The sequence below is a fragment of the Hypanus sabinus genome, chromosome 15 (genome assembly GCF_030144855.1).
Source record: "Hypanus sabinus isolate sHypSab1 chromosome 15, sHypSab1.hap1, whole genome shotgun sequence".
Lineage (NCBI taxonomy): Eukaryota > Metazoa > Chordata > Chondrichthyes > Myliobatiformes > Dasyatidae > Hypanus > Hypanus sabinus.
In genome coordinates, this window is record NC_082720.1 from 89,696,180 (window position 1) to 89,719,104 (window position 22,925).

Sequence of the window (22,925 nt, forward strand, 5' to 3'; positions counted from 1 at the left end):
GGGCGCAGCTTCAGAATAGAGGGATATCCATTTATAACAGAGACTAGGAGGAAATACTTTAGCCAGAGGGTAGTGAATCTGTGGAGGCCAAGTTATTGGGTATATTTAAAGCAGGGGTTGATCGGTTCTTGATCAATAAGGGTGTCAAAGGTTACAAGGAGAAATCAGGATGAAAGGGATATAAACCAGCCACGAGCATAGTCGATGGGCCGAATGATCTAATTTTGCTCCTACGTTTTATATATGTACTATGAACATTGAATAATCTACCTCGTTATGACCCTGCACTGCACTTTCTCTGTAACTGTGTTAGTGTTTTACCTTGCTCTACCTCAATACAGTGTAATGATCTGATCTGTATGAACAGTGGGCAAGACAAGCTTTTCAGTGCAGGTCGTGGGGCCGAGGTGAAGCGACGGTCGGTACTCGGGTTACCCCTGGCTGGTTCCCGGCGGGCGGGGACTGGGTCGGCCCCTCGGCACACGGAAGCCGCAGCTCCAGAGGGGCGAGGAGGTGGAGGTCGGAAGTTGGGGAGTTGAGGGAGGGGCGAGAGGATATAAGGACACCACCCGGCCCTGCCTCTCCATTACGCTCCAGAGCGGTTGCGCAGTCTTTGCAATCTTCGCTGAGTCTCCGCAATCTCTCACTGCGTCAGCGGGCCCGATGGCTCTCACCGTGAAGGCCTATCTGCTCGGCAAGGAAGAGAACAACCGGGAGATCCGGCGCTTCGCCGTCGACCATGGTGTCTCGGCCAGCTTCGCGCACCTTTACCACAAGGTGGGCAGCGTCTTCCAGACTCTCCGCTCCGACACCTTCCAGATGTATTACAAAGGTAATGGAGGCTCCCCTCTCCACTTTCTCCATCTGTCCTTCCGGTCCTCTCGTCCCCTCATAACCCGGCACTCCTTTCCTGTTTTACCCCCTCTCTCCATCCCGTTACTTTTCTCGCTCAACAATTACGTCTATCATAAATCAAGCGTCCCTAGTAAAGAGCGAGAACGCGGCACCCGCTAGTGTTCCGCCCCAGAAGGGAGAGCACAGGTCACAAGAAGCAGGCCATTTGGCCCCTCGAGCCTGCAGTTCCAGTTAACAAACCCAATGGATTTCCGGAGTGTAGACAAGTGCGAGTCGATCTTGCTTAAATGTTTAAGGTTCTGGCAGGTAGGGTGTTTTCCCCCTGGCTGAGGTGTCCTGCTGAGGCGTTTCGGTTCGAAACGTCAACTGCACTTTTTCCCATTGATGCTGCCTGTCTTGCTGAGTTCCTCCAGCATTTCGTGTGTTGTTTGGATTTCCAGCATCTGCAGATCTTCTCTTGTTTCAGGTTTAATATCACTCTTGTTTTGTGGCAACAGTGCCGTACAGTACATAACGGGAACTATAATTAACAACACAAAATGTTTGTGACGTAATAAGCAGTATAAAAAGCAAAAAAACTGAGGTATTTTGGATGCGGGTTCATTGTCCATTCGGTAACCTGACAGGGGTCGTGGTACAGCACAGAAACTGGACCCCTTGTTGTGCTGGAGTGAGCTAATCTCAAATGCATTGTTTGTGTTAACGACCAGCACCGTTTGCCGATGTGCTGGGGGCAACTGGCAGGTATCACGGTGCTTCCAGCACCAACATAGCATGCCTACAACCTATTAACCCGAACCTGAATGTCTTTGTAATGGGGGAGGAAACCCACTGGGAGAATATACAGACGAACTCCTTATAGACAAACTCTTTACAGACAGCTGTGGGAATCGAACCGGGTCATTGGCACTGTAACGTGTTAAGCGTTCTGCCCAGCTTCTGCCCACTAAGCATTGAAACTAAGGCTTAAGTTTTAAAATCGCTGCTAGTGATGGTAACTGTGATCAAAATTGAACCCTGTACTGCCAGCATGATGTTCCACTCTTGCTGGACTTGAGAAAAATTGAATACCTGCCAATATTTTCATGGTTAAACAATGTGTATGTGTTCTAGAGTACACCTTGTGGGCTAGACGATGGGTCAAATGGCCTAATTCTTCTACTATGTCTAAGGATCTAAGGTACATAGGACTGTGCACTCGCCATTGTAAGCTGATTTTGGAATCCAAATCAGGTTTATTATCACTGACATATGTCATGAAATTTGTTGTTTGCGCAGCAGCAGTACAAGAGATTGTTTGCTCTTAAGACCAATGGAGGGCCATCTTATCTGGATTTCTTATACAGCACTGGTCTTGTATCTAGCCCTCAGCAAACTGAATCTCATGGTTCATACATGACTTCTGGTTTGGGTATGTCGGATGTGTTGTGGATATATTATCAACATAGGTCTTCGAACACACCAGACGTACCCAAAGCAGAAGCTTTAGATCAGTTTGAGGTTTTTCCACTGTTCCATGTGGAGTGAAGGAGGATGAGAGGTGAGTTTATATGTACAAGAGGTATAGATCAGGTAGGCAGCCAGAGAGATTTTTATTCCCAGGGTGGAAATGGCTAATATGAGGGGGCATAACTTTAAGGTAGTTGGAGGAAAGTATAGTGGAGTTGGATATCAGAGGCAGATATATTGGGACATTTAAGAGACTCTTACTCATGTGGGTGATAGAAAAATGAAGGGCTGTGTGTGTTTGTTTTTGCAGCTATTAATGACCTTTGTAATGTCCAGCCCTTGGGGTTGAGAATGGTTCCTTGTGGCAAGGGAGAGGACCACACTTCCACCCTTGCTGATAAATCTGACTTTCTGACTTGCTACATATTCTTGAGTTTTATTTCCCTTCTTGAGGGATTTTTTTTTTGGTGCTACTGTGCTGCATTTGAGGGTGGCATCTGCGGGAAAATTACAATCATAGTGTTGTAACAAAGTTCACTTGCTTTCAAAATTTGTACTTTGCCAGCCAAAGTGACAAATCTGTTTTGGGTTGGGACATAAAAGGGAATTTCTGCATTGTTCTGTAAATAGACGTCTAGTCTTGGCTCCTGTCCAGATGGCTTTCTGTTTAAATTTCTGGCTCAACAGGACAAATATGCAGAATGGTTTGAGAAATTGGCGCCTTGTTTTTTTACTTTCTAGTCTTTTACGTTAAATATGGCGATATTCCCCACGTTCCCATTACTCTCCTCAAGACAAGGGCCATACAGCTCAGAAAACATCCATGTTATTTTTTCTCTTGTATTTGCATAGTTGGTCTTAATTTGCATATTGGTTGTGTGCGGTTTTCCATTGATTCCTTTGTGTTTTTGTTCTACTGTGGATGCCTACAAGAGAATGATCCTCCGGGTTGTATATGGTGACATACATCATTTGATACTTTGAAACAGGCTATTCTACCCAACTTATCAGTGCTGACCAAGATGGCCACTGATCTAGTCCTGTTTACCTGTATTTGACCTGTTCCCAACCTGGGGTCCACATCCACTCAGTTAAGGCTGAATATTGTCAATATTAAACTGGTCCGTGGTGCAAAAAAGATTGGTGACCCCCGGTTTAAGTAAATAAATTTGTTGCCCAACTGGTTTGTGAACTGGGTTCACAAACAACTGTGTTCCAGAGATTTACAGCCAACCATATCGGTAAACTTCTTCACATCTTGGTATGAGCCAATCCCTGAAACCAAGTTCAAGGTTACTTTCATGATGTAATGAAAATATCTTAGAATTCTTTCTATGTTCAGTAGAGGAGATGTCCACAGACAAAGGAAACACTGTATATGTGTTAATGGTTAAACCCCATCACCTCTACTCTTATAATTTCTTGTCAATTACCTTGTGTAAGGGCATTTCTGTGTCGAGGTATATAAGCTATCGTGCATTTATATTTATTGAGGATTTGTTTATTATTGTGTTGTATTTTGTGCTGCATCGGATCTGGAGTAACAATTATTTTGCCCTCCTTTACACTTGTGTACTGGAAATGAAATTAAATTATCTTGACTCTTGAAGAAATTACTTTTGGAGTTGTATAAAGAATAAAACTTAGAGAAATAGGTTTAATAAAGTAGTATAAGAAAGAAAACATACTTGTCAACAATCACTAAATCTTGCTCCTTTGCCCAAGGGAATCGCAAGTACCAACAGCCCGCTATCCACCCCCCATCGCTGTCTCCAGATCTTACCACCAGTCAAGACCCTGCCATGAGAACGTTTCCACTCTCAAAAAGAATTGCCCCTTTTATGTCCTTCAAGATTTTTCTGCCAGTGACTAGCAGTGTTCCTCGGGTCAGTATAGTGACCACTACTTTTCAAATTGTTTGTCAGTGATTTGGATAATGAAATTGATGGCTTTGTGGCAAATTTTATGGATGATACGAAGGTAAGTGGAGGGTTAGGTAGTGCTGAGGAAGCAATGTGATTGCAGCAGAACTTTAAACAAATTGGAAGAATGGACAAAAAAGTGGCAGATGGATCACAGGGTTGGGAAATGTATGAAGTATTTTGGTAAAAGGAACAATAGTGCAGATTGTTATCTAAATGGAAAGGAGGTTCAATCATCAGATGTGCAGAGGGACTTGGGAGTCCTCGTGCAAGACTCCCAGAAGGTTAATTTACAGCTGGAGTCTGTGGTAAAGAAGGCAAATTTAATGTTGGCATTTATTTCAAGGAGAATAGAGCATAAAAACAAGGAGATGATGCTGAGCCTTTAAGACACAAGTCAGCCTGCACTTGGAGGATTATCAACAGTTTTGGGCCCCATATCTCAGAAAGGATGTGTTTTCGATGGTGAGAGTCCAGAGGAGGTTCACAAGCATGATTCTGGGAATATAAGGGGTTAACAAATGAGGAGTATTTGGCAGCTATGTTCCTGTACTCACTGGAATTTAGAAGAATGCATGGGGATCTCATTGAAACCTACTGAATGTTGAAAGGACTAGATAGTGTGGATGTGGAGAGGATGTTTCTTCTGGTGGGGGTCTCCAGAACTAGAGAGCATAGCCTCAGAATTGAGGGGCAACCTTTTAGAACAGAGGTAAGGAGGATTTTTTTTTAAGATAGTGGTGAATCTGTGGAATGCTGTGCCACAGACTGGAGTAGAGGCAATGTCTGTGGGTATATTCAAAGTGGAAGTTGATTCATTCCTGGTTGGTTAGGGTATCAAAGGATAAGGTGTTGGGGCAGTTGTATGAGGTTGAATGGGATCCAAGATCAGCCATGGTGAAATGGCAGAGTGGACTCGATGGGCTGAATGGCCTCATTCTGCTCCTGTCTTGTGGTCTTTCCTCTAATACTTCTCCAGATGTTTTTCACCATTCTCTACTCTTGAGGCTGTAGACTAGAACTTGAAGTTGTTGAAACATGGCAGTGGATTGATCCCTTGTACATTCCCACATCCCACATTAACACCATTCTGCCTTACAAACTTCCATTTTGTGTTGCAAGGAATCAAATATAACACAGACACACACAATTGCCGGAGGGACTCAGCAGATTGGGCGGTATCTAAGTGGGGGGGATTAAATAGTCAACAATTCAGGCGGAGGTCCTTCATCAGATTTAACCTTTTCTTGCACATGGGCACACATACACAGGGCATTTTTGTTTTTTAAAAGCATCATGAAAATCTAGGTTTTTCCAGCTGTTTAAGATGAAGACAAACAAATTAACATAAATGAATGTCGGTTACTCTGCATGAATGTGTGTCCAGTGTAAACAGTAGAAGAAAGAATGGCACAGGGAGGGAGAAACCAATGCTGCCTGAGTGCATTCACAGTACATGGACAGGTTTGTCAGATAGTCACACACAAAGTGCTGGAGAAACTCAGCAAGTCAGGTCACATCTATGGAGGGTTATATGCAGTCAGTGTTTTGGGCCAAGACCCTTGATGTGCTGGTTCTCAGGAGTGAGGAGAGGAGATAGCTGCCTCCCTGTTAAGACCTCAAAGGAACCTGATGGTTGAGTGGTAATAACTATTCCTGAACCTGGTGGGGTGGGACCTGAGGCTTCTGTACTTCCAAGTTCAGTTTAATCAAGCCTAATTTAGCAAGACTTCTAGTCCTCTCATTCAGTCCCTTTCATTTTAAAGAGCAGTGTACTACAAAATGAATCTGCAAGGTGATTTTTAAATTCTTCTCTATTTTCCCTCAGATGAGGAAGGGGACATGATTGCTTTCTCCAGTGACGAAGAGCTGTCCATGGCCCTGTCCTACCTGCAGGATACAATCTTTCGCATCTACATTAAAGGTAAGAACACCCAGCTCTTACATTGGATACATTTCTGATTGTCCCATTATAGGAAGTTTGTAGAACCATCGGAGAGGGTACAGAAGGCTGGACAAACTTGGGCTTCTCTGGAGCAGAGGAGAGTTTGTTTTTACAACGTGGTGGCTGCCTGGGATGGTGGTAGAGCAGATAAATTTTAAGAGACATTTCAATAGGCACATGAATGTGAGGAAAATGGAAGGATATGGACATTGTGCAGATAGGAGGGATTAGTTTAGTTATAGCCATTTCATTTCTAATTTAACTGGTTTAGCACAATATTGAGGCCAAAGGACCTGTTCTTGTGTTGTACTGTTATGTTCCATTAAGCTTCCTGAGCACCTTCTCAGTTGTAATTTTCACAGCACAAACTTCACTTCCCTGACAACTCTTGAATGTCCAGTATACTGCAGATGTCTTCCACTGTGACTGATGCAAAATACGCATTCATTCCTCTGCCATAATTGCATCTCTCATTACAATATCTCCAGCGGCATTTTGTATTGGTCCTATATCTACACTCGTCTCTCTTTTACCCTCTATAAACTTAAAGTTTTTAGTATTTTCATTGATATTTGTCGCCAGCTTCCTTTCATATTTCATCTTCTCCTTCCAAATGCACTTTTTAGCTTCCTTCTGCAAGTTTTTAAAAGCTTCCCAATCCTCTATCTTCCCACTAGCTTTGGCTTCCTTTTATGCCCTCTCTTTTGCTTTTACTTTGGCTCTGACTTCGCTTGTCAGCCACGGTAGTGTCCTTCTTCCCTTGTCATCGTCTTATTTGGAATATATCTGTCTTGCACTTCTCTCATTTTTCGCAGCAACTCCAGCCATTGCTGCTCTGTTGTCCTTCCTGCTAGTGTCCCTTTCAAGTCAACTTTGGCCAGTTCCCCTCTCATGCCATTGTAATTTCCTTTATTCCACTGAAATACCGACTCATTGGAATTTAGTTTCTCCTTCTCAAATTTCAAAGTGAACTTGATCATATTATGATCACTGTTCCCTAAGGGTTCCTTAACCTTAAGCTCTCTTATCACTTCTAGATTTCTTATATGAACATTAGTAAATCAACTGGAAAGTTTGCAATCCCTTTGCTCTTTTTCCAATGTAGAAAAGAAGGAGTACAAACACGGACAGGACAAGTCTGCTGGTGTAGTCCATCCAAACATCGTCTGTGATGCCTGCAATGGCCCCGTGATTGGTCCTCGTTACAAGTGCTCAGTCTGCCCCGACTACGATCTGTGTGGCAGCTGTAAGGGCAAGGGCTTCCACAAGGAACATGAGATGATTCTCTTGCAGACTCCGCAGTGCTTCCATCCAGTTGAGGTGAGAGTACCAACTTGGTCAGGCCACTTCTTGACTTTGTTTTACTTTATGTAGTGTTAAATTCTAGACACAAACAGAAAATCTACAGATGCTGAAAATCCAAGCAATGCGCATAAAATGCTGAGGAACTCAGCAGGTCAGGCAGCATCTACGGAGAAGAGTACAGTCGACGTTTCAGGCCTGATGAAGGGTTTTGGTCCTAAACATCAGTTGTACTCTTTTTTTTCTCATAGATGTTGCCTGGCCTGGTGAATTTCTCCAGCATTTTATATGTGTTGGCAAATTCCAGAGCGAGGTTGTAATGGGAGTGAATTTGAGTACTAAACAGCCCCACCTTGGAAAGTAGCAGGGTTGGATAATGGGTCAATCTCACCTGGATTATTAGATCATAAAGGCAGAATCAGGCTGTTGGGCCCATCAAGTCTGTTCCAGCATTCAATCATCACTAACCTGGCACAGCTTGAGTAAAATTTGCAAGAAGGAATGAACAAATCTTGTTCTGTCATGTTGTGCAAAGCTAATGGAGACTTATCCAGAAAGACTACTGGTGATTAGAAGCTTGGTGGTTCAACTAAATACTGGGCAAAGGGGGGTGATACATTTCAGTTTCTGAATTTTTAGTTTTTTATGGTTTACAATTCTCCCTTTTGGTTCTACTGTGAAAAAAGGAGCATGTGATCCACAAATAGAAATTCTCAGTCAAGTTGATAAAATCCCTGGTTGTAATACTCATTTATGTGAACAAATGTTCCTGAGTGCCTTTACAAGGCACTTGATGGAATGGCAGAGCAGACTCAATGGCCTGATTTGGCCCCTAGGTCATGGTTTGTGTAATATATGGCATCTTAAACCAGTTGGTCTGAGAGCCTCCTTGCACTGAATGATTTCCTTTTAGACTCTGGCTTTTAAAAATTGTTCAATGTATACCTGTGGCTTTGGACAGCGGATTCCCAGGGGAATGTGGTTTCACAAGAGGAGGAATGGAGGTCCATGTCGCTGGGCTATGGCACAACAAGATCCCTTTGTCCAGGTTGCATCGTGCATCAGCAAACAACAGTCACCAGCAGCAGAGCCAACCCCAGCTGAGCAAGGTACGTTAGTTAATGTGGAGAGAGTGTCTCTTCCTACCCCAGGCACCTGCTGTAACAGAGAAAGGGCTCTGTTTTAAACCAGAGATGCAAGGGATGGTAGGTTGGGCAATGTCTGTGGAGGGGAATGTACAATTGATGTTTCAGATTGAGACTGTAAGGAGTGTGGAGAGAGCAGCATGGTAGCATAGCAGTTAGCAGAATGTTATTACAGTGTCAGCAACCCGAGTTCAATTCTAGCCACTGTTTGCGAGGGATCTATGTGTTCTCCCTGTGACCATGCTCTGGTTTCCTCCCACATTCCAAAGATGTATGGATTAGTAAGTTAATTGGACCAGAAGAGCCTGTTACTGTGCTGTCTCTTAATAAATAAAATAGCTGGTGAAAAAGGTTGGGGAGTGGGTAGGGATGGAACAACTGCTGGGGGGATGGTGGTGGTGAGTGGGAATAATGTGAACTGGCATGTGACAGGTGAAATTGACAAAGGGTTGAAGAAGATGGAATGTGACAGAAGACTGGGATCCATGGAATAACAGGAGGGAGGTGGGAGGGGAACTGGTCCGAGGAATATATGGGTGATGGGGAGATGGAGGGGGTGGGGAAGAAGAAAGAGATGGGAGTGGTGATAGGAGAAATTGTAGCAGGCTGTGTGTGAGGAATGTCCTCATTGCATGTTCTCTCTGCTCTATATAGGTGCAGCTACTGAGTCCATGAACCAGGACAAGTATGTCAGTTATCTGCAGGGTGTGGGCCGAAATGTGGCTGCAATGTTGAACCCCCTGGGTAAGTTTGGTAACTTTTGAACCTCTGTCACCTGATAATAGCCCTGGTTCCCACTTAGCCCTGAGGCAGCTTAAGTACCTGAGCGAACATTGAAATGGCGAGGGGGTGGAGAAGGAAGGAGCATCTTAGATGTGCACCAGTGACTAGTATGACCCTTCCACACACATCCCCCACCCCCAAAGCCTCAATTCACTGCTTGGATTAGAAGTGCTAGCTAGAACATAGAGCATTACAGCATAGTACAGGCCCTTCAGCCCATTATGAGGTGCTGACCTTTTAATTGACTAAGATCAATCTAAACTTTCCCTCTCACATAACGCTCAAATTTTCTATCATCCTTTTGCCGATCTAAGTCTCTTATATGTCAGTAATGTATCTGTCTCTACCACCATCCTTAGCAGGGTGTTCCATACACCCACCACTTCAATAAAATAGTACAACTTGCCCCTGACATCTCCCTTATACTTTAACTCCAATCACCTTAAAACATCCTCTTGTATTAGCCATTCTGCCCTGGCTGTCCACTGTATCTATGCCTCTTGTACATTTCTATCAAATCAATTCTCAACCTCCTTCACTGTAAAGAAAAAAAGTCCTAGCTCTCTGTTGGAATCTGATGTTTTAATCCAAGGTTCTTTCAGATGTCAGGAAAGAGGCACAAAATTTGTTGCTTCATGATTGTTTTATTAATCAAATCGAATTTATTCATCATTCAAACCATACATGAGTATAGCCGAACAAGATGGGGCTAAGGTGCAGAAACATGTATGCACATTCAAAATGGGGAGGGGGGGGGGGTAAAAGAACATAGTCACATAAGAGAACACATTTTTAGTCCAAGACCCTGAGCAACAAGTCCTGCAAGTTGATGGTTCCTGGAAGTCCAGCCTGAAATTCCACTATTCCAACCCTAGAGGGTGACCTGATGGGGAGAGGCCATTTGCCAACTGGGCACTGATGGCACGCTACACTGCCTCTCTAATAGAGCAAAGAGAAACTGAAATGGATTGTGAATGAGGTCTAGTAGTTGAAGAAAATAGAGAAAAACTAAAGATAACACCTAGCATAAAACAACTTTTTAGATTTGTTTTTACAAGACTGTTCAATGTCTTTTTCACAGTTAATGGATAAATATGATATCCCCAATATACATTTTTTTCAGATATTTACAGGTTAGGAATTTTTTACGTGAATTTTTACCGAATTACCCCTCGGCCTGCTCTTCAAATTTGGCTTATGCTATTTTTCAGTTTAAACCTTTACAAAGACGATTAATAGCTATCATTTATAAACAGTTAATGAATGCTCGCATGTCGCCTAATGATAGGGTTCAACGTACCCGGGAAGTAGAACTTCAACACTCACTTTCAGATAATCAATGGAGTAAAATTTATTATCTAGTCAATAATTCATCTATCTGTGCACACCGTATCTTAATTCAGTTTAACATGGTACACAGGGCCCATATGTCCAAAGATAAATTGGCGCATATTCCTAATATAAGCCCTATTTGTGACAGATGTAATGCAGAAGTGGCTACTCTAACTCATATGTTTTGGTCATGTGTAAGTTTAAATAATTTTTGGAGGGATGTGTTTGGAATATTATCTAAAGTTATAGATATGGATGTTCAGCCTAATCCACTTACAGCAATTTTTGGGATTATACCAGAGGAAGCAAGCAAAGTGTCTGCTTCCGCTCAACATGTGATAGCTTTTTCAGTGTTACTGGCTAGGAGAACTATTTTGCTACACGGGGAAGAATCTAATCCACCTACTGTTTTCTGTTGGCTCTCCTCCATCATGTCATGTCCAAGCTTGGAGAAAATTAGAAGCCGGACATTTGATACATCCTTTAATTTTGAACAAGTCTGGCGACCCTTTATTCAATATTTTCACATGATTTAATTTATTTTTATTTATTTTCTTTGGGGAAAATCCCTATCCATGAAGGTTCGGAGACGACTGGAAGGATGTTTCTTCTCTCTTTAAATTTTATCCTCAATTGGACTGCCCAATCTTTTTTCTTTTTTTTTCCTTTCTCTTTTTTTAACTATAGGTTAGTTAGTGGGGTTTTTTTTATCAATATAATTTCCAATCTTTTTTTTATGATTGCTATGAAGAGTTGTTTTTTTTGACCATTGTATATCTAACAGCATAATATTTTACCTATTTGATTTTGACATATACTTTCTGTTTTTATTATTGCTGTTTATATATCTTTTATATTATCTGTTTGTTAAACTCCTCCTCTGATTTGTATTTTCTTTATTTGAAAATCAATAAAAAGATTGAGAAATGAAATGAAACAGCTATTTTTATACTACTGAGATTAGGCAAAATTCCATACAAATCTACAGATAAAAACTAACCAATTAGAAAACACTTACTCAATACTGCAATACCACTTTAACCAATGAGAAAACACTTTCACTTAATGCAGAGCAAAGATTCCAGAGCTTTCCAGAATTATACTTTGCATAGCTACTAGTCAATTTAAACTGCTATCTGCTTGTAAGAACTACTTTAAAATGCAGTACAAGCAGATATTTGTTAAACTGCAAAGAAAGTAAAACAGTCTAGTCTAACAATTAAACAGTCAGATCCAATATTTCTTAACCTATCTTCATAGACATGCTCACTAATACAGGCCCCAACTGACAGGCTAGCTCATTATAAGTATAGTAGGTGAAAACTCCATTTCAAGTAAACAGATCAGTCTTATTACACTGCTACTCCCCCCCCCCCCATATTTATCTAGCTGTTTCCTGTGCAAATGAATTCCATGTCCCCTCTGCCAACTCTTTTGCATTCCCTATTAAATCTATTAGCAATCATCTTGTGAAGGAACAAACTTTACAACATATTGATGGCTCCCTTGTTCTCCTGCTCTTCACACTGTCTGTCCATTCTCCATATCTATGTAAAGACCACCATTCAGTTTACCTCATCCTTTGGCTACTGTGGAAACCTGGACTGGCCATTCATAGAGACATAAAGTTCAGTAGGGCAGGAGCAGACACAAACCATGAGGCTACTGGGAGGACAGTTTGATTAGTCAACCTTGCATAGGAGGTAGGATTGGGCATTGTGGGGGGGGGGGGGTGATATTTTTTTTTCCAGTGGTCTTTTTATACCATCTTCCTTTCTGTTCAGTGCTGATGAATGGTTTCACCCAACCCATCACTCACCCCTCCATAGCTGCCTGACCCACTGGGTATTGGAATATTGTCACAGGTACCAAGATAGAGTGAAAAGCTGTATTATGGCCATGTGGTTTTAAAAGCTTCCCTTGCATACTGTTCATACAGATCAGGTAATCACACAGTGCATTGAGCTAGGACAAGTTAAACAATAACTATGTTGAACAGTTACCAAGAAAGTTCAGTGTAGATAGTCCTCAGACTAATAAATGGTTCCCAAGTATAATTAAATAGACTCGTGCTCAAGTAGAATGTGAGGTCAAGAGTCTATTTAATTGTACTTGGGAACCATTTATTAGTCTGAGGACAGCAGGGTAGAAGCTGTCCTTGAGCCTGATGGTATGTACTTTTAGGCTTTTGTATCTTCTATCCAATGGGAGAGGGGAGAGGAGAGAATGTCTGGGGTGGGTGAGGTCTTTGATTATGCCAGCTGCTTCACTGAGGAGGCAGGAAATAAAAGAAATACCTCCAGTTTTTCCTGCACTGGTCAATACTGTTGTTGCCTTTTGATTTCACTGTAACTCTGATTTGTTAAGGATGAGGTTATGGAGTACTTGGTGACACAGGGCAAGATGGGACAAAGGTTTCCTTAAGGAAAAATTTTTCCTGACAAACCTGCTGGAATTCTTTGAGGAGATAAAAGGGACACAGTGGATGTTGTATATTTGGATTTTCAGAAGTCCTTTGACAAGGTGCCACACGAGGCTGCTTACCAAATTAAGAGTCCAGATATTACAGGAAAGTTACTGGCATGGTTAGAGCATTGGCTGATTGGTAGGAGGCAGCAAGTGGGAATAAAAGGATCCTTTTCTGGTTGGCTGCCAGTGACTAGTGGTGTTCTGCAGGGGTCAGTATTGGGACTGCTTCTTTATGCTGTATATCAATATTTTATATATGGATTGGATGGCTTTGTTGCCAAGTTTGCAGATTGATATGAAGATTGGAGGGGCAGGTAATGTTGAGGAAACAGGTAAGATGAGGAAGGAATTAAGACAGATCAGGAGAATGGGCAAGAGTGACAAATGAAATACAATGTTGGAAAATACATGGTTATACACTTTGGTGGTAGAAATAAATGTATAGACTATATTCTAAACAGAGAGAAAATCCAAAAATCTGAGATGCGTAGAGACTTGGAAGTCTTTGTGCAGAACACCCTAAAGATTAACTTGCAGGTAGAGTCAGTGGTGAAGAAGGCAAAAGTAATGTTGGCTTTCATTTCAAGAGGTCTAGAATACAAGAGCAGGGATGTGATGCTGAGGCTTAATAAGGCACTGCTGAGGCCTCACCTTGAGTATTGTGAACAGTTTTGGGCTCCTCATCTAAGAAAGATGTGCTGGCATTGGAGAGGGTTCAGAGGAGGTTCACAAGGATGATTCCAGGAAGGAAAGTGTTATCACATAAGGAATGTTTGATGGCTCTGAGTCTGTATTCACTGGAATTTGGAAAGATGAGGAATCTCATTGAAGCTTTTCAAATGTTGAAAGTCCTAGACAGAGTAGACATGGAAAGGATGTGTCCCATGGTGGGGGAGTCTAGGACAAGAGGGCATAGCCTCAGGATAGAGGGGCATCCATTTAAAACAGGTGTGGAGAAATCTCTTTAGGCAGAGGGTGGTGAATTTGTGGAATTTATTACCACAGGCAACTATGGAGGCCAGGTCATTGGGTATGTTTAAGGTGGAGCTTGATGGGTTCTTGATTGGACACGGCATGAAAGGTTACGAGGAGAAGGCCGGGGAGTGGGGCTGAGGAGGGGACTAAAGGATCAGCCGTGATTGAATGACAGAGTAGACTCAATGGACAAATGGCCTGATACTGCTCCTGTGTTCTAAGAGGAAAATGTGTTTGGTTTGCAGGTATTGATGTGGAATATGAGGGCCAGCGGTTTAAAGCTACTGGATACTCCATTAACAGCCAGGCTGAGCCTGCAGACAGTGACTCCTGCCCTGATCTACTGACTGCCAACCAGGGCAAGGCAAGGGGGACTTCCAGCCTGGAGCAGAGTGAAGCAGTTCTAATGGACATAGGAGAGTCTGCCCCAAATCCACATTCCCCGGTGGATCTTACCCCAATACAGGGGGAGTCCAAGGTAAAGGGAATGGCTGAGCAGACAATTTGCTGTAGTGCAGCTGTGAAACTTAGATATCTGCTGACCATGAGCTCACTTGGAGTATTGTGTTCAGTTCTGGTTGCCTTGTTATAGGAAGGATATAGGAGCTTTGGAGAGGGTGCAGAGTTGATTCACCAGGATGCTGCCTGGATTAGAGAGGGTGCAGAGGAAATTCACCAGGATGCTGCCTGGATTAGAGAGGGGGCAGAGGAGATTTACCAGGATGCTGCCTGGAATAGAGAGGGCGCAGAGGAGATTTACCAGGATGCTGCCTGGAATAGAGAGGGTGCAGAGGAGATTTACCAGGATGCTGCCTGGATTAGAGAGGGTGCAGAGGAGATTCACCAGGATGCTGCCTGGATTAGAGAGGGTGCAGAGGAGATTTACCAGGATGCTGCCTGGATTAGAGAGGGTGCAGAGGAGATTTACCAGGATGCTGCCTGGATTAGAGAGCATTTTATGAAGAAAGGTTGAGCAAGCTAGAGCTTTTCTCTTTGGCATGAAGGAGGACGAGAGGTGACTAACGAGAGATAAAAGATAGATTGGACAGTCAAAGACTTAATACCAGGTTTGAAATGACTAATATGTGGGGACAGATTTAAAGTGTTGGGAGGATGTCAGGGGTAGGATTTTTACACGGAATGGTGGGTGTATTGAACACCCTGCCGGGGTGGTGGTAGAGGCAGGTATATTAGGGACATTAAGACACTCTTAGGCACATGGATTAAAGAATAGGATGAAGGATCAATTTTATTCACTATAGTTTTGCATGTGATAGGAATTTGTTGTGTGTTGGTCAGGGCACGACATGCAAAAAATAAGGCAACATTTGAGGTATAAAGAATTACATAAAAACAGGGATTAAAGTATGGGTATGGAGTGTGTATAAATACCAGCACAGATTTACAATGTAAACATCATTACAAACAGTGGTTTAAAGTGTTGGGGGTGATAGAGGGGATGGGCGTGGGAGGGACCAACTAGAATGTTGATCAGGTTAACTGTGGAGAAGACGACTTAATGTCATCTTAGAAATTCCATTTTAATAGCCCTGTAGTGCTTTCCAGAAGGAGCTTTTGGAAAATTGAGGGCTCTGTAGGAGGGAAGGGTTGGATTGATCGGAGTAAGTTAGTGGTGGTGTAAAGAAACAAAATAGTGGAATAGGTTTGCTGGTTACTGCTAATCAGTGTAATTTTTAAATACAGTGTGTAAAACCAGTTGAACTTCTTCTTCATGACAGCCTGCCAGTGTCGACAGCAACAGTGAAGAGGAATGGACTCATCTGTCACCCAAAGGAGTTGATCCATCTACTGGAGAGTTGCTATCCATGCAGCATCTTCATCTGGAGGAAGTGGAGTCGTCAGAGCTGCGATCAGGCGCTGAGTCCTGTGAGCAGGTATCCACTGGACTGAGGGAGGCAGCTGAGTACCCTCATCTTCCACAGGGTAAGTATGGTCTGTGTACCAATTGTATCAATCTCTCTGAGATTCCACTGACCAAATATAAATGGCTAATACCAGGGGGCGTAATTTTAATGTGATTGGAGCAAAGTATTGAGGGGGGGGGATGTCAGAGAGAGGTAGTTGTTTTAAAGACAGTGAGTGGTGGGTATGTAGAATGGGCTGTCTGGGCTGGAGATAGAGGCAGATCATTAGGGACATTTAAGAGACTCTGATATGTTTGGTCTGCTGGATTCACTTAGTTTTCCTTCAATATTGGACTGTATCTTTCCCTACCCTAACAGTACATCTACACTTGACCTCTGGTGAATCAAGGTCAAGGTGTAAAAGGTCAGCACAGCATTGTGGACTGAAGGGCCTGTACTGTGTACACCTTGTGGCTGGCGAACATTCAGCCTATTGGTGGGATTAGTCATACAGCACTACACCACAGAAACAGGCTCTTCAGCCCATCTAGTTCATACTGACACATTATTCTGCCTAATCCATCTACCTGCACCTGGGCCTTGGCCCTCTATATCCCCTCCCATCCATATACCTATCCAAACTTGAATGTTGAATCCGTATCTACCACTTCTGTAGGCATCTTGTTCCACACCCGCACCACCCTCTGAGTGAAGAAGTTTGCCCTTGCATTTCTCTTAAACATTTTACCTCTCACCCTTGACCTATGACTTCTAGTTCTATCCTCATCCAACCTCAGTGGAAAAGACCTTTCACCTTATCTGTATGAAACCCCTATCTCTAGAGACATGGCTGATTAGTCTCTCACTAACAAGCCAATGGACTCGGCAATGAGAAAACCACCTTTCTCAAACTTTGTATGTTTAGGGTTGATACGACTTGTGTCCCACCAGACAGGGGGAGCTGAGATATTTCAGCCACTTGCACCCCAATCTGAGTGAATACTGTGTAAATGCTGCCCACTTGCAGTTACCCATGGGAAGAAATGACATATTGTAACTACATAGAATTATAAAGAAATATTTGCAAATTTCATCTTTATCAAACAGTAGGAAAAAGAAAAGAAAGGCCCATTAAAGTTAACCCAGTCCAAAAGTGCACATATGTTGGAACTCATCTTGAGATTCTCTTTGAGGTTTGACCCACGGTCCATGTGAAAGCACACACTTCCTTCTGAATGTTGCTCAAAATCCATCTTGAACAAACAGGCTCCTCTCTAGAGTATTGGTTCTTCCTCCATAAAGCTGGCCATCTGCACAGAGCACCTTGTCCTCAACCATTTTCTCTCCTGTCTTCTCCTAGTTCCTGCCAAAAAGACAGTGTCCAAAACTTACACTTCTCTGCCCAGCATTCTCTAGAGCATTCTCCCAATTCCACCAACCTCTTTGGCTGACACAACATTCCTAAGTTGAACGACATAGTCCCTTATCTTTAGGTCAAACCCAAACATGCTAAAAGCAAAATAGACTGCTCTTGCATAACTGCTAAAATGAAATATCTACAGCATAGCAGTAAAAATCTTAACCAGGAGGACATTACATGTACCCCTCATTTCTTATACTTTTATAAGATCTCCCCTCTTTCTACTTTGCAGGGAATAAAGTTTAAACCTAGTCAACCTTTCCCTCTAACTTGGTTTCTCAAGTCCTGGTAACAACCTTGTAAATGTTCTCTGTACTCTTTCAACATTATTATCTTTCATGCAGGTACAGCACACAATTGTGCCATATGAAAGACATGCATTCCAGTATAGACAACTCAGAATAAATGCCCTCACGTGCCTTTTCCCAGCCCTCCTACCTCCTCAAGAACGTCAGAATATTCGTAGGAGCCATCTGGCCCATCAAGCCTGCTCCACCATTCAATAAAAATCGGGTTATTATAACTGGCATATGATGTGAGATTTGTTTCAGCAGTTCAATGCAATACATAATCTAGCAGAGAAAAAATTTGAAATAAAAATAATAAACAAGTAAATCAATTCCAGTATATGTATATTGAATAGATTTTTAAAAAGTGCAAAAACAGAAATACTGTCTGTAGTGTTCTCGCTTGGCGTGTAAGATAACGCGGAACTAAACACCAAGATAAACCTTTGTCAATAACGACAGGATCACAGTAAGATTAACCATTTACTGTTCACTCTTCCACATTGACGTATGGTGAAAACTGTTGATAAAACAATACAAGATTTGTTTCCTTAATATTACATTTACATGATAAATACTTGCAAGGTAAAACTACAACTACATTACATTAAAGTGCAGCATACAGTCAGAATCTACCTACGCCATTGACTGCTTTAAATACACTTCAACGCAAACTATCCGCAACTCTTTAACTAACGAAAACATAAACATTATTGGCCGTCGTTACTTTTATTGGGATCGGCGTTAACATTTTAATTCAACATATCAGTTATCTCATAACTCACAGCGTTGTTTTCACAATGTTTCTGGTGCGTAGAGAGAAAACATTGCTGCTGCTTGCTCGCACATGTATCTTCCCCCCACCTTTCCGTTTTTTCCAAACCGGTATTTTCCCACAGGACGCAGCAAAACCGGATGTGACGTCATCGCATGCCGCGATCTCTCGCAGACAACTTTAAACAATCCTAACTTTAACTAGAATGCTAACAAACCAATTACTAAGCGAAAATATTATAAACTAAACAACTGCCATAAAGGCAGCACACTGTCTATTTTAAAAAGTGAGGTAGTGTCCAAGGGTTCAATGTCCATTTAGGAATTGGATGGCAGAGGGGAAGAAGCTGTTCCTGAACCTTTAGGCTTCTGTACCTCCTACCTGATGGTAACAGTGAGAATAGGGCATGCTCCGAGTGCTGGAGGCCCTTAATAATTGATGATGCCCTTCTGAGACATCGCTCCCTGAAGATGTCCACGGACTCAGCTCCACCTCCCTGCCTGTTCCCCATAACTCTTAATTGCCTTGCTATGCAATAAAATGTTGAACTGTGTCTTAAATGTACTTAATGAGGTCACCTCATATATAATGCAAAATAGTGAGATAGTGTTCATGGACAGTTTGGAAATCTGATAGTGGAGGGGAAGAAGCTGTCCCTAAATTGTTGAGTGTGTGTCTGTAATGCCACCTTTTTGAGTGTCGCCTTTTGAAGATGTCCTTGATGGTGGGGAGGCTAGTGCTAAGATGGAACTGGCTGAGTTTACAACTTCCTGCAACTTTTTATCTGATGCTGTACAGTAGCCTGCCCATACCAGATGATGTGCTGTGGAAAGCATTCTAATCAGTTACATCTGTAGAAATTTGCTAATCTCCTCAAACTCACAATGAAATATAGCCTCTGACATGCATTCTTTGAGTATGTTTGGCCCAGGACAGACCTTCAGAGATGTTGACACTCATGAATTTGAAGCTGCTCACCCTTTCCACTGTTGACCCCTCAATGAGGACTAGTGGGATTTTCCAACTTCCCCTTCCTGAAGTTCACAACTGCCTCCTTGGTTTTACTAATGGTGAGTATGAGGTGAGATGAGCTTGGAATCTCATAGCAATACGTTTTCTCTTTCAGACGCTGAACCTCGGCTGATAGAAGCCCTTTCTCAGATGTTGTCCATGGGTTTCCATGATGACGAAGGCTGGTTGACCCGGCTCCTGCAAGCCAAGCAGTGTGACATCGGTGCAGCTCTCGATGCAATGCAGCCCGCAAAGGGATCGGCTCACCAGTGAGGAAGAAAAGATGTACGCGCAGCAACATTAAATCCTTGTGCTGCTGCAATATTATTCAGGCTGTTGCACTTTCTTTGAATGGATTGTAATACTCATGCTTAAACCATTCTGCTTTGGGGAATCTCTTGGCAGGGCTGAGCAGGGACTTAGTCAACATTTAATTAGGTGCCTTGAACTTTACCACTTTCAGATACCTTCTTGGATTTTTTTTTTAGTTATACAACTTAAGATCACCCAAACTATCTGTACTGTGGATAATAATAATAAAAAAATCTCCTTGTATGGGAGAAATTCAAATGGTTTTATATCTTTATAACTTCACCCTACTATTTCCAATAGTGTATTCTGTCCACTCTCCTCTCCCATCAGATTCCTTCTTCAGCCCTCCAACCCCTCCCAGCTTCCCTTTCACCCCCAGCTTGTACTCCTTCCCTTCCCCTCATCTTACTGTCTTCCTCCATTGACTGTTTATTTCCCCTCCTGTTTGTTTGTGTTTGTTCTGTACTGTGGGGCCAGTTGCTTTGTCGTGTATTAGGGGACATATGCACAACAAAGTAACTGATTCCTCCATTACTGAAAACAACTATTCACAATTCAGTAGCTGCTATGGTTAACAGCTGTGATGCAGATTCCTTGGAAACAGTTGCTTACTGGTAAACGGTAGCACTGATGTACAGGAATTTTTTTGTTTTGTTTCTTTGTTTGATTGTCAGCACCACAATCTCAAAATAAGAGGGACCAGTCTCCAAGGGAAGAGAGAGAAATATGTTTGGATAGGTGTATTAGGGGAACAATATGAATTGAATCACTGCTGTGTAATTGCAGGCAGGTTCAATACAGCAGTGTAGCTGTCCTGTCAAGGCTACAAACCAGAGGAGGGCAAGAGCTTGATAAACAATGGCTGGAACAGTTAAATAGTACTTTCCCTCTGCAACAATCAGAGTCAGGTTATCACTGTGATGTGTTGTGATATTTATTGTCTTGTGGCAGTAGTACAGTGACTATAAATTACAGTAAGAATTATACAAGACTACCCAAAGTGCTTCCCAATACAAACATCAAACAATAGTTGACAATAAACCACATGAGACCTTAAGGAATTAACTGGAGCTCAGAGCTGGGCTGTCGAACAAGGTAGATGGGATAATTTCAGAGTTTGGAATTTTAGCAACTAAAGTCACAGCTACAATTTAAAACCAGGAGAGTAAGAAGCCAGAAAGGAGTGAATCCTCAAAATTGGAATGGCTAAGGAGCATGGAAGGGTGTGAAACAAGGACCATAAGTTTAAAACATTTTTTGGTGAAATGAGCAGTGGCCACCAAAGGAGTAAGCGCATGAGAGAGAAAAATGGAGGACTATGGGAAAGAAAGGGGTAGATTGATCTTGCAGTAGGTTAAAATATCAATATAACATTGTGCGACAAAGGGTCTGTACTGTTCTAGGTTCCACAGTCTTGATGTGAGGCAGATCCATGTATAACCTCCAGAAATGTCAGGGCAGGTCTTCTCTGTAGCTTGCAGAGCTACAGAGAAGAGGTTAACTACAGTGTAAGGCACTACTGATGGTTTTCTCACTCAATGTGGTCTAAAACAACTGGTGTACGTCCAGTCTGTCTGTCTCTCTCTCTCTCCCTTTACATTTCCTGCATCTTACTTAAGCCCTGCTCAGCCTAATTCAGCATCAGAAACTCTGTATTTGTTTTCTTGTTCCTAGCAATAAAATGCATTTTAAAAAGCAAAAAGGAGAGTTGAAAGTTTGTAAATGGGTTTATTATTGTTAACGTGTACTGAGATAGTGGAAAAACTTGTATACAGACAATAAGGTAGATGGCGAGATTAAAAGTTCCTGATTGTACTATACAACTGTTCCTGAGCCTGGTGGTATGTGCTGTTCTTGAGCCTGAGAGGCTAAAGTGACTGAAAGACACAGGCCATTTCTAGGTCCCCAGTCCTTGGCCCCCAACACTCACAATCACAGGAAAGGTTGCCTCTAGTCCTTGGCCCTGAACTCTTAAGTGGCAAACATTGGACATGCAACTTCAGACTGTCCCAGGCCTCACCAATTATAGGTTTGACCTTTGAGACGAGACCTCTTGTCTATCACATGTTTAACCTTCGGCATCATCTTTCAGACTTGTGTACCTTTGACCCCAGTGACCTGGGGAGGAAGGGTCACTGGCCCTCATGACTCGTGCACTTAATCCAAAATGGATTTCCATTCTGGGGCAGGAGAATGGCAGGTTTCCTTAGTGGTTACCGACTTGATTTCTGCAATGACTTGATGTTTGGCCATGGAGCCAGAGTGACCATGCCCCAACCTCTAACTTGGTCTTGTCTTTGAGTGCTAAGCATCCCTATGAATCTAAAATAAACCAAATCTGAGCCACAACATCAACATATTTCTGTTAAAAGAATATAATGAAAGATAAAATCTATTATCCATACACACAACCTCATTGAGCTTCAAACCATCTGTTACAGCAGCTGGATCCTTTTAAAACCAGTCAGGAACCTCTTATGTCTGCTACACTAATTACCTCTGATGAACAGTCATTATTCACTCAGACGTCGTTTTGTTTGGCAATATTTACCTGATGATAATCCACACCCCAGCTAATGAACAGGTTCAGTCTTTGCAGATGTCTATTGGCCAGAACATACACATTAATTGCACGAAAAGGTAGTGTGTGGCATAATAACTATATGTTTCATCATGCCAGCAATTAATGGGTTCAAATTCTGCAATGCATAAAATGTTGGTCCTTTCTCCCCATGACCACGTGACGTTCCTCCCACATTCCAAAGGCATATGGATGAGGGTTAGTGAGTTGTGGGCATGCTATGCTTCCAGTGCTAACATAGCATCACTTGTAGGCTGTCCTCAGACTGTTAGTTATTGATGCAAATGATGCAGTTCCCTGTATGTTTTGATGGACAAATAACTGTATAACCATTACAGCATGGAAACAAGCCATCTCGGCCCTTCTAGTCCGTGCCGAAAGCTTACCCTCACCTAGTCCCACCGACCTGCACTCAGCCCATAACCGTCCATTCCCTTCCTGTCCATATACCTATCCAATTTTTGTTTTAAATGACAATATCAAACTTGCCTCTACCA

The 22,925-nt window shown here is 42.4% G+C and overlaps 1 protein-coding gene across 1 annotated transcript; it reads left to right on the forward strand.

Moving 5' to 3' along the window:
- Window positions 1-528: 528 nt before the first annotated feature.
- sqstm1 (sequestosome 1) lies at window positions 529-21,549 on the forward strand. Its single transcript, XM_059990695.1, has 8 exons — window positions 529-832; window positions 6,055-6,150; window positions 7,277-7,491; window positions 8,435-8,582; window positions 9,273-9,362; window positions 14,423-14,655; window positions 15,917-16,121; window positions 19,651-21,549. The coding sequence occupies exons 1-8, from the start codon at window positions 664-666 to the stop codon at window positions 19,806-19,808; spliced, it is 1,314 nt and encodes a 437-aa protein (XP_059846678.1). The 5' UTR covers window positions 529-663; the 3' UTR covers window positions 19,809-21,549.
- The last annotated feature ends 1,376 nt before the right edge of the window (window positions 21,550-22,925 follow it).